Genomic DNA, 12,659 nt, shown 5'->3' with positions numbered 1-12,659 from the left:
TACTTTCAATCTGAAAAACTCATATCTCTCAGCTCTGAAAAATGTTCTTCAATAATTCGTTGATTTCCTCATCCTCCCTTCCCCACATTCTTATTTTCTCCTATTAAACTGTGCTGCCGTTTAATTTTCTTGAATTTTCCAGGTCTTTACTTTTATAATTTATTAACAATTTCTAGAAATTCCCTCCATTGTTCTTTTCAATTAAGTTTTTCAGTTCTGGTCTTTTTTTATAATAAGCTCTTTGTTGCTCTCGAATGTTCTTTTTTATAGCATCCTATACTTGTTTTATGGATGCAATATCTACTTTTATTTCTCTGAAGATATTAACAATAGTGTTAAAAGCTCTCTTCTTGCTTTGCAATCTGTTTCTTACATGTTGCTTTTTTCCATTTGCTTTCATTTGTCCTTCAAGTTAGTCTCTTTTCCTCAAATCAATAGCATACTTTGTTTCCTGCTTTTACTGAGATGTGGGACATTACAGGCATCACTACTGTGGTCTTGACCGTGGAGTCCCCTGAAGTCGGATCTCTAGGTCTGTTTCGTTATGCCTGTCACATTCCCCAGAGAAGGCTCTTCTGATCTCCTGTGAGAAAGGCAGGCACCTGGCTGCCAGTGACCTAGAAGCTGACTTGAGGAGAAAGGCTGAACTGTCACTTCCTCTGCTTACATGACACTGCCCACTCAGCAATGCCTTATACCCTGGTGCAGAGGCTCCCTGTCCTAGGCCAGCGCTGGGAGGGGTTCAGGGGTTCAACTGCTTCTGAAAGAGACTGTCAGCCCCTTCTATTTTCATGGTCACCTCCAGAGGTCCCTGCAGTTGGCAATTACTAAGTCCTGGTTGACCTGAGATATGAATTGGTTGCCTAATTTCCTACTGCTAGCCTACAATGTAGCTTTCTCAAGTTTGCTAAGTTTATTGAATGCCTGCCTGCACTCTGGTTTCCAAAAATTGGCAGCTGTTATCTCTCTTCCCATTTTCTCATTTCTGTGGGTTTGCCTTTTAAAACATGCTGTCAATTTAGTGGCATTTCAAGGGAAAGGAACCTAAATGGGTTATGTTTAATCTCCTATGTTTAACCGGTGGGAGATTAAAGTTATATTAATTTATACTTAACCATATTTTGTAAAAATAAGCATCTATATAGATATATACATATCATACAGACTTCTGCTTAAATCAATTCCAATAAATATATGTGTGTGTGTGTATATATATATTTTACACACAGATATATATATATAAAAATATAACTGTTCCTGACTTCAACTACGAGTAGAAGGCGGCCATCTGTGCCTGTCTGGAATGCACATGGGGTGTGTTCAGCGTTCTGTGAGTGTGTGTCTCCATGATGTGAGGTGGAGCTCGGAGAAGGGCAGCAACTCCTCGTGTAGGTTTCAGAGTTCTGAAGACAGTGAAGACACTTACAGTATTGTGTTAGAATCATATGAACACTAAAATATTATTGCATGTTATTTCTGATAAAAGTTGGTTCAGAAGACATTACTTAAAATTTAACTTAAAAAATAAAAATCTGTACATAGTTCTTAATTTTTATTTTTAAAAAGGTAACAAGCAAGTGAAAAGATTTCAGTTATTGCTGTACAGGCCTCCTAGCAAGACACGAGATGTCAAAACACAAGAAGAAAATGTTTGACAAGATATGATAAAAATACCTTAGAATAAAATTTAACGGGAAGGGAGAAAAAGACCCAGACATACCTATGACGTACATTTCTCCAAAAGACAAGAAAATCCACAAAAAGGGCCTCATGAAAGAAGCAAAACCCAGTTGAGTAGGGGGAAAAAATGCAGGTCAGAAATATTACTTATGTCCTAAAATGCTTACAAGCAAATGCACAGAATACAGGAGACCAGACGCATTTCCTACCTCCTGAATGAAAAGAAGGTAAATAGCTCCTACAGTAATCTCTGAGGTGGGGGAGGGAGACGTCCACAAGTGTCATAATAATAGTATAAGAATAAGCACAATTATGCAGCCTTAAAAAAAGATGGAGACTTTACCTCTTTTTTTTATGTTAAAAGTCCTTTATTATGAAGAAAAAGAAAAGCATGTTATCTGTATTTCTGTGTTCATATAAATACTTAATAAACTTCAATACACCCGTGTGTGTGAAAATTAAAATAACACATGAGCAAAAACAAAGGTCTGGATAGAAAAAATCCCAAGTGCTAACTGTGGTTACCCCTGGGGAGGTAAAACAGGAAGGATGTTTTCGTTTTATTTTGTGTATTTCTGCATCTCGTTTAAATTGTTTTCAACAGTAATATAATACTTTTTGACTTTTTTACAATGAAAAATAAGACCAATAAAATTAAAGATCTTAAAAGTAGTTGTAAAGTGTTTAATTAAATAGTCCGGGAAACAGCAATCCAACTTCAGGGAGTACACATACGAATAATCTCTAAGCATTCTTCAGGACTCTATGCTCAAAAAATAATTCACAAATATCTGAGTCAGTCTCAGAAATCTGAAGCCTTACGTGGTAGCATAGAACAGTTGTTTCCATATGTTGGGTGAAGTAAGAAAGGAAAGAAAAAGAAATTTAACACATTAACAAAATTGATAGCTCTCAGAAAAAATCGACTTGGTCCACGAAATTGATTTAGGCTCTCAGAAAAAATCTGCCTGATCATTGGTTTATACTAGAGGCCACAAATTCAAGGGCAAGTGCCAGGAATTAATGAGCCCAGCTGGGAATAGACAGTGAGGGCCAGAGGGACAGTACCAGAGTTCACAGACTACCTAAAGGGCGCAGCTCTGTTATGACTTTACATTTACATGGATGGAGCTGGAACATATCCTACTTAGTAAAGTATCTCAAGAATGGAAGAAAAAATATCCAATGTACTCAGTACTATTATGAAACCAATTTACAATCACTCACACTTTCATATGAAGAATAGATCACAACTATGGCCCAAGATGAAGGGGGGGGACTGGAGGGGTAGGGGGAGGTCAGATCGAGGGAGGGTGAATGGTGGGATCACACCTATGGTACATAATAATACAAGGGTACATGTCGGATCTATTAGTATAGAGTATAAATGTCTTAACACAATAATTTAGTAAATGAGATGAGGTATATATTTACCAGTGTGATATAAGCGTTCCTAATTCTATATGAAATCAGCACATTGTACCCCATAAATGCATTAATGTATACATGATCTATGTGTTTATGATTTAATTTTTTAAAAAAGCTTTGCCAAAAAAAAGAAAAAAAAGAATAAACACATTATTTAAAAGAAATGGTGTCTAATGAACCCACAGACCTGAGGGCAAAAGTACAAGGGAAGCACTTCGGTGGAAAATGGGTGTTACCACTGTGGGTTTGGTGTGCACAATTAATGCGCCACGCAGGGAAGGTCTCTGCAATGTGCCTTGGAAATTTCCTCCTTTCCTTTCCTTTGGGAAACAAAGCCTCCCTCAAACACCTCCCATTCTATAAAGTCCTCCCGGATCATGGAGGTGGTTGCCCCTCTTTCCCTCTTTTCAACTCAGATAATTTTTTGTTTTCCTTCTTTTAGAGTATTTGTCACATGCCATTATTAAATAATTCTCTGCGATCAGGTCTCCTTTAACACAGCAGAAAGCACTTTGGACCCTGCGCCTCCTTTACGTCTCTCTCACATACACCTTTACTCCAAGACAGGGCATCAGGGGCACTGGGAGCCTGAAGCTCTGAGGGCTTGTGACGTGTCAGGGCCCAGTGACTTCACCTGAGAACGATCCTGGTTGATTCACAGAAGGTGGCTTTATTCCTGCTGGAGTTCCAGTTCGTGGAGTAGTGTGGAGAGCAATGTGCGCCACTTTGGCAGAGAGAGGACACAAAAGGACAGCCAGGAAATGAAGACTTGGCTAAATACTGAAGCTGAAGAAAACTCACGTAGTTGTGGGTGCTATCAGTTCTTACTAAATGGTTCTCTCATATTAACTGATCATTGGATAATTTTATTCTACACAGAAAAAGCCAAAAATGTATCTGCAAACTATAGTTCTGCTATTATCAGGTATGCTGGGTTGAATTCGTGTCCATCAAGAACTTGTGAATGCAACCTTCTCTGGAAACAGGATACTGGCAGATGAGACCAAGTTGAGAGGAGGTCATGCTGGACGAGAGTGGACCTCACGTCCAATGACTGCTGTTCTTCTCTGGAAAGACACAGACATACAGGGAGGAGGAGACCAAGACAGAGCAGTAAGAGCCGCGAGCCCAGGAGCACTCAGGACAGCTGGCGGCCCCTGGATGCTGAGGAGCGGGGAGGAGGGGTGAAGCCCAGAGCCTCCAGAGAGCACAGTCCTACCACCACCTACTTTCAGCCTTCTCTCCTCCAGAACTGTGAGAGGATGGATTTCTACTGTTTTAAGCCACCCACTTTGAGGTACTGGCTATATGTGGGGCATTATGAAAGTTTCAAGATACACAGAAATCAAGAAATGTAAAGCCCATGATGACAAAAACAAAAGAAGCCCTCCCAGCAATACCAATAAAACGAGCAGGCTGAAATTTGCACGGGTGAATCAGAAAGGATGCTGTGGACCATGTTTCTTGGAAGTAAAACAATGGACCATAACACAGTCTGTCTCAAAACTTTTACAGTGACTCACACAGATCTAGGAAATGAATGGAGCATGTAAATACAAGTGCTTCCTACTTTCATTCATTTTCTACCTTCGTTAAATATTTACTGAGCACACAACACACACCAGGCACGCTGCACTGGGTCTGAGGGCCATCTCCGTATGTGCTCTCACATGTCATTTCCAACACTGCCTCTAAAACTATGATAATAAATGCAAATATCTTACCAACAGCTTCAAATTATTTGAAACTCTAAAATCCTGAGGTGTAAATGCATAGATTGTATAGGGTACAAATAGCTAAATTTTAAAATCTTTTATTCAGACCAAGTAGTAGGTCTTTAAATTACCAATATGTATTACCTTTTATCTTGATGAAATTTTACGTGAAAAAAATATGTTTGTGTGTTTAGTGTGTGTGTATACATATAAAAAAAAAATCAAAATAATACCAAAGTGCCTTTATAAAATTGGCTTTGGGTTTTCCCATTTCTTCCATTTTAATTTATTCTACTTAAACATTTTCTAAGGAGCATTATTTCTAAATCTATAGGACTAAGGATCTTAGATGTAATTTTTTTACTCTTTTTAAAGGTTAATAAAAATTTTAGATTTACAAAGGATACAGCTAAGATAATAACAAGGAGGTACATTTACTGCATTGCCCAATTTAAGGAAAATATTACTTATCACTCAGTCAAAAGTTTAACTTTTTATTAAAAAGTAATAAAACCTAGAGATACCCTGATAATCTTGGGGGGGGGGGGAGGTCTTCTTTTTTACCCTGGAAGGAAAGAGTCATATAGGGCAGGTGCTGGATAAACCAAATTCTGCTGTTTTTCATAAACTGTCAAAGTGGCAAACAAGCAGCTACAGTCAGCTGTTAGTCAATTTCCCCTATGAATATGTCCAAAGATTCATTATTTTAAGTACTTTAATTAATTATTTAAATATGCAAAAATAATTTCAACTTATAGATTGATATGATGACATTTTTGCTGAAGTATCTACTTGAAATTTAAGTGGATTGCAATCTAAAAAACAAGTAATAGGCTTCGAAAACCCAATGTAAGGTAGTTTTAATATAATTTTAAGTGAAGATAAAAATATTTTACATATACCTTGAAAGACAAAAGAAATGGACGTTACTTTTTAATTCCAAAATAACAGGTTAGCTTTAGCTACTCACACTATAAAGGTCTCTTGTTTCTTCCTTCATTTTAGGGATCTCAAGAAGGAGAGCCCAGACTTCACCTCTGAGCTGGAGTGGGATTCCTTTGTAAATTCTTCTGTGAAACTTATGGGAGAAGAAAAAGAAACTAAAGGTTACAAACTGACAAAGCTTAGACTAAACCCTTCAACTAACCTCCTTAATACTTGTTAGTCTTGTATTTTCACAGGCACACAGATCTGCCATCTCATGCAGGAACAGAGAACAGGAAATGGTTCAGAATGTGTGTTCATGGCATTGTGAGTGTCCCTTAAGAAGCACAAAAGCATACGGAGTTGCTCTTTTTAAGTTGTGAACATGATTGACACATTCTCTGTTGATGCAACTAACTTACTCTGTGCTTTCTTCCTTTCCCTCCATATACCTGAAAGATGCTCCAAATGGCAAAAAGGTTGCCTTGTGCCAAGAGGGTCCTTATGGAATGCTTGCAGCGGGTCCTGTCTCACCCCTAAGCTTTTTCCGACCACCTTCTCTCTGGGGCTCTCCAGAACATACCAAACTCCTTCCCATCCATCTCACACCTGAATCAACTCCACCAGCAATCTCCCGTGTGTGTCCCACTTCCCCTCCGCCCTGCCTCCCTTCTCCCTTCTTTCTCCTATCCTCTGTCTTTCTCCATCCTTCCTCTCCTCATTTCAATTCTTGGTGTTTTGTTTTTCAGGAAAACCTTTGTGTTTTTCTTAAATGGCATTCATTGATCCTATCTGATAAGACAAAAGTAGCAATAGCTCTCCATCAAGGAAATACATTACTTTTGAACGAAATTAGGCATATATCATCAATATCATCAACTCCCTGGATCCCTGAAAGTGCATTGCTATTGCCATAAGAATCTTAAGATTCAATATACTTCTCCATCTTTTTGTAATTATAGTTTTCTCTCAAGTCTAATTATTCAAAATCACATACAAAACTATTATGGTCATTACAACGTTATGGACAATAACACTTCTGAAACATAAAAATAGATGTCCAAGCAGGGAAATGATTAAAAAAATTATGGCAGAACCCTTAAGGGGTAAGAATGACTACAGAATCGCATTCGCAACCACAATAATACACTTGAATCGATGGCTAACAAAGTAAGATGCAACTTCTAATAATTGAAATGTTGAAGAGCTATGGTAACTAACAAATGAGGCTTCAACTTTTACACTACTCAGTTTTGTTTTTTTTTTTTAAACCAAAGCTTTAGTAACTAAGTCATGAAGTAACTTTAAGAAACTTTGATCATGTGGCTGAAAATAAGCAGCAAGGTCGAGCAACTCCTATTGTGAAACATGGACACTGTAAGATGGTTCAGCTGGAAACGGCATACTGAATTTATCTTGTTCTTTTGGTATAAACACAGTAAGCCTCAAATCTGAAATGTCAGTAGAAAGTAATGAGAATTACGAACGGTTCGCCCCATGCCGTAACTCTAACAGGAGGAATGTACACAGCAGGGCTCTGTGTCAACTCTCCCCACGTGCTCAGCATTTACAGTCAATAACTGCATACTTAAATTCATTGCAAATTTAAAACTTATTTTCTAAAAGGAAGTTTGTAATCTACATCCACTTCTAAATTACATACAGTAAACTATACTTTTTAAAGGAATATCATCCATAAAAAATAACTTCGTGAGCCTGTGGCTCAAAGGAGTAGGGCAGCGGCCCCATATGCCAGAGGTGGTGGGTTCAAACCCAGTCCCGGCCAAAAACTGCAAAAAAAAAAAAAAATAATAATAATAATAATAATAACTTCATGAACACTAGAAAATGTGGAGATTATTGCAAATGCAGAAAGTAAAATTTTAATAGTAAAGCAGAATACAATGGCAGGTAAATAAATTGATTTCAATAGACCTGAATTGAGTAAAATAATGATACTTTTCAATAAGTAAAATAAGACCTCTGAATTTTTGTTTCCTTTTGAGATACAGTCTCACTCTGTTGCCCTGGGTAGAGTGCCATGTCATCCTAGCTCATTTGCTTACCCTGAATAGCTGGGCCTACAGGCACACGCCATTAATGCTCCACTAAATTTTTTTCCTATTTTTAGTAGGGTTGTCCTTGCTCAGGTTGAGTCTTAAACTCCTGAGCTCAAGCAATCCACCTGCCTGAGCCTCCTAGAGTGCTAGGACTGTAGGCATGAGCCACCATGCCCAGCCAAGACATATATTTCTTAAATTATGTTTACCTGAAAAAAGCATCTTAAATTATGTTTACCTGAAAAAAGCATTTCATTGCTTTTTGTTCAATTCTGTACTCAATAATTATACATAAATTACTGCCCAGTACTTATCCTAAAGTTAAATCTAGGTTTAGGAAAAAAAAATTGCTATGATTAATTAATAAGAAACAGTAGAAAATTTTCAGGTAGAAATATAAAATTAATTATCCTCATGCTACTCCTGAGGGAAGCTAAAATTGAAAATTAGGCACATACAGAAAAGGTTGAGAAAGAAACATTACTAGATTGTCATTTTCACCACCCACAGTAACAATTAACCCTAACTTCTACCAGGCATTTACTCTGTGCAGAAAACTAAGTTAAGCTATTTACAGATATTTGTCTCATTTAATTACACCAACAACTCAATTTTATAGATAGGGAAAGTAAATCAAAATGAGGTCAAATAAGTTCCCCAAAAGAAATACAAAATGTTACCCATTAGTAAAAGACAACTGATAGGCAGCACCCATAGCTCAGCCAGCCACATACTCCGAGGCTGGCAGTTCGAATCCAACCCGGGCCAGCTAAAGCAACAATGACAACTGCAACAGAAAAATAGCCGGGCGCTGTGGCAGGCGCCCATAGTCCCAGCTACTGGGGAGACTGAGGCAAGAGAATCGCTTAAGCCCAAGAGTTTGAGGTTGCCATGAGCTGTGATGCCACAGCACTCTACCGAGGGTGACAGTCACACTCTGTCTCAAAAAAAAAAAGACAACTGATAGCTCATAAAAAACACAGACCATCTTTCACATGCATGGCACAGAGTTTGCCCAAATAAACTTACTAAAATACATGAAATTAAAAAAAAAAAAAAAAAACCACGAAATAGAGAACAGAAAAAAATTAAGAAAATCTAAGAGCAAAAAGCATTAAGATAATAACAATATAAATGTACCAAAAACTTTTAAAAAATATTAAAATTGTCTCTGGAGGGCGGTGCCTATTGCTCAGTGAGTAGGGCGCCGACCCCATATACGGAGGGTGGTGGGTTCGAACCCAGCCCCAGCGAAACTGCAACAAAAAAAAAAGCTAGGCATTCTGGCAGGCGCCTGTAGTCCCAGCTACTCGGAAGGCTGAGGCAAAAGAATCACCTAAGCCCAAGAGCTGGAGGTTGCTGTGAGCTGTGACGTCATAGCACTCTACCGAGAACAACAAAGTGAGACTCTGTCTCTTAAAAAAAAAAAAAAAAGTCTCTGGAATCCAAATTGTAGGAGGTAGCAAACAAAATATCTACATAAAATCACATATAGCAGAAAAATAATTAAATTATAAGACCCTAAAATAAGAATTTTAAATTATCCTGATTGGTTTTCAAATACAGTAGAACCTCTATTAAGTTGAATACCCACGGGACTGTAACAAAGTCTTCACCATAGGGAGGTGGTCACCCTAGGGAACTAGGCCTGCAGTATTGATATGTACATGTGGTGCATGTCCTGTCTATGAAAATGAGGTCAACTTAAGGGATTGGTCAGTGTAGAGAGGTGGTCATCTGTGGAGGTTCTACTGTACTTATACTATTACATACCAGACTAACTTAAGTTATACTATCTTTCTTTATAAATTTTCAAATTGTCATAGAAGTTTTGGTAAATTTGTAAAACAAAGTAGGAATTCCATCAGATCACAACATTATGCTGATGCTGCTCATTGTTCAGAACAGTAGTAGTCCAGCTTACATTTGTTGATAATCTTCCAATTGTCAACACAGAATTTCATATTTTCTACAACAATCCCATAAAGTAAGTCCAGTAGGTGTTTTCCACTTCAATGGAAGGAAACAGTACAGAGAAGTGGCTTGCCTAGGTCAGAGTTCCATCTTCCTATTCCTAACTCAGGATCTTTGTGCCAAGTCACGCTGCCCCCTAGAAATTGCAGCTTTACTCAAGCAGCAGCATTTATCAAGAGGAAGTGATAGCTCATTGTGCCCAAATTATAAATGAACATGATTCATTCCTTCATGATTCATGAAACTTTACCATGAACACCTGCTTCCTGGACCACAGCTCCAAACATGAAAAAGATCTCAGCATTCACGGTGTCATGGGGAAAAGAAGTATGAAAGCAGATAATTATAACTTAATTATAAAGTAATCCTTTAGAATGACATAGTCACATACACAGCTCATTGCTGTCAAAGCTGAGCCTCTCATCCTGACAGAAGCAGCTGTGGTAGAGACAGACCCTCGGTGGGCCGGGTGGTAAAAGGAGGCTGAGGGCCCCACCATCTGGTTTGCAGCAGGGGATATGAGGGGATGGTTGTCTCTTCTCTAAAAGGACACGTACAACTCTAAGAGGGAACCGACACAGGGTGAAGGATAAAGGGGTGGTATGAGGGCAGTGACTCTGCTGTGGCTCTCATCCTGAGACTATATGGGTCACTAGGAAACTTTTGATACGTAAAAATCAAGAAAAAAACAAGAAATGTAAAATCTGCGTGGAGGGAAACAAATGAAACCCTCCCAGCAACACTGGTAAGTGCACAAGTTGAAACTTGCAGAGGTGACTCAGAAACGATGCTTCCAACTGTGTTTCTCGGAAGTGAAATAATGGAAAGTCGGTCTCAAAACTTTTAAAATGACCAATGTATCTTAGAAAAAATGGAAAAAGAGAGGAACCAATTCTGTGTGAGAATTAGAAAATATTTCCTCTAGTAAAAATAACAAACTCAACAGTGACCAGGAATGCAGAGGCAGAGGAGGGAGCAGGGATGAGGAGGTGCTGACGGCACAGCAGCAACAGAACCAAGAGCAGGAGTCACACAAGCACTTCCTGACTAACATGAGCCAACATGTGCTATGTGTTTTTAACTCCGTTTATTCTTTGTAATATTAGTACTTAATATATCACTAAAGATGTAGGCATTATTATTATCAAACCCGTTTCACAAATGAAAAGAATATGTAGGAAGTTGAGTAGCTCAAAGGAAACTGTGTAAGAATTCGAAGTCAGTTAGTCTGAGTCTGATTTCAGAATCCACAGTCTTAACAAGCACAACAAAGACATGCTATACATACCGAATTCTAACACTTTAATATTCCAATTTGAAAAGTACCATCTTTAAGATTCTGTTATAAATGTATTTCTTGGATTTCATAAGTAAAATCCTTTTTAAAAAAAGGTTACCTGAAATCTACCTTTTGTTTCCAGTGTCCTTGTTCATTTGCCAAAAAAATCAAGTAGTCTATTTCAGTCCTATAGATAGATTTAATCTTCTACTAACTAAAAAAACATTCCATGAAATGACTAACGTCCTCAGTACTTTTTTTCTAATTTTGGTGACCTCACACCAGTGATAAGTGTGCCAATCCATGTCAGTACAGCTGCCAATAAACGAACTTTTCAGCCCAGCAAGTTGGGCTCGATTTTGTGGGCCTCCCCAAACCGCAAGTGAGCACTAGGAAACCAAGGCCTCTCAGAGCTGCTTCTTTACTGCCTCTCCATTTTCCTCCGTCATCCCTGCCCCCCTGGCTCCTTTGTCTGTGCCTTCAAATAGTACCAAGTCTCCCACATCTGCATCTAAACAGTTTTAAACTACCTGCAAGGCCTTATTGCCTTTTCTATCAATAATACTTTCTATTTCCTTGATAAACACTGAAAGGGAAATCCAACATGAAAGATAGGATAATCAAATGAGCTCCAGAGTCTGGTCATAGAAGCTCTTGCTTATTGCTAACAAGCTGTGTGACTGGGAAATTTATTTATAAATGACATGCCTCCATTTTCCAGTCAGTAAAATAAAATGTTGGCTCATATGGTCTCAAAGGCCCAGTCAGTTATTTGACCAACAAAAAACACCTGTATTTGTAGCAGACACTTTGCCGTCCTGTGGCTTAGACACGCTATACCATGGCCAGTTACATCATCATGGCCTCACCTGACAACCAGGACTTTCCTTAGGGGACTAACTGGCTCTTGAAAGTGCAAGGGTATCCAGAGGCGGTCACTGTGAGAACACATGGGCAACACAAACAACCTAAATCAAAACCTTTTTTATTAAAGCTTGGGTTCTAAAAAAACAAGTATTCTCAACTAGACAGTTAAGATATATTTAGACTTTCTCTGTATTACTACTATGTAAGTAAGGAATTTGTGGAGATAAAACAGGCTTCCCCGTGGAAGAGAAGAAAAATCCATGCTAGTTTTTCACTTCAATGCAATTTAAAACTAGGTATAATTTAAAAGCAATAATTCTTTTAGAAGGTTCATTCTGTTTCACATCAAATTGGACCATATATATCACCAAATGATTCAAGCATTACAGTTAGGGGATAGTGCTTTAAAAGTATACTTCAAAGAAACAGTACAGTTAAAATCTCTTTTAATGGGAACTGCATTAACCGGAGTTGCTGTCAGGGTAATAGCCTGGTAGAATTGCTCATTTTCACAGAGCTTACCTACTTTAATAGATACATTTATACCAGGGAAGAACATAAAGCCATATAATTCTCCAAATATTTTATTAGACGGAATGTGAGATTAAAGTGTAGAAGCAATGCATTGAAATTTATCCTGTAATTACCACCCAAACAATCTTTCCATGAAGTCATAAGGTAAAGTAATCATCAACTTTAGGCCACTCTGAAACAGCATGATATTAAACAAGA

At 38.1% G+C, this 12,659-nt stretch overlaps 1 protein-coding gene across 3 annotated transcripts in view; it reads right to left on the bottom strand.

The window, feature by feature from the left end:
- Positions 1–12,659, bottom strand: part of USP6NL (USP6 N-terminal like) — a 176,790-nt gene that overhangs the window by 37,298 nt on the left and 126,833 nt on the right. For all 3 annotated transcript variants that reach the window (XM_053572719.1, XM_053572718.1, XM_053572720.1), the window contains exon 7: positions 5,794–5,901. In XM_053572719.1, the coding sequence (XP_053428694.1) occupies positions 5,794–5,901 (108 nt within the window). The remainder of the gene's footprint in view (positions 1–5,793; positions 5,902–12,659) is intronic.

The sequence above is a fragment of the Nycticebus coucang genome, chromosome 20, assembly GCF_027406575.1.
Source record: "Nycticebus coucang isolate mNycCou1 chromosome 20, mNycCou1.pri, whole genome shotgun sequence".
Lineage (NCBI taxonomy): Eukaryota > Metazoa > Chordata > Mammalia > Primates > Lorisidae > Nycticebus > Nycticebus coucang.
Note: the sequence above shows the minus strand (reverse complement) of the source record. Positions and strands in the feature narration are given on the sequence as shown.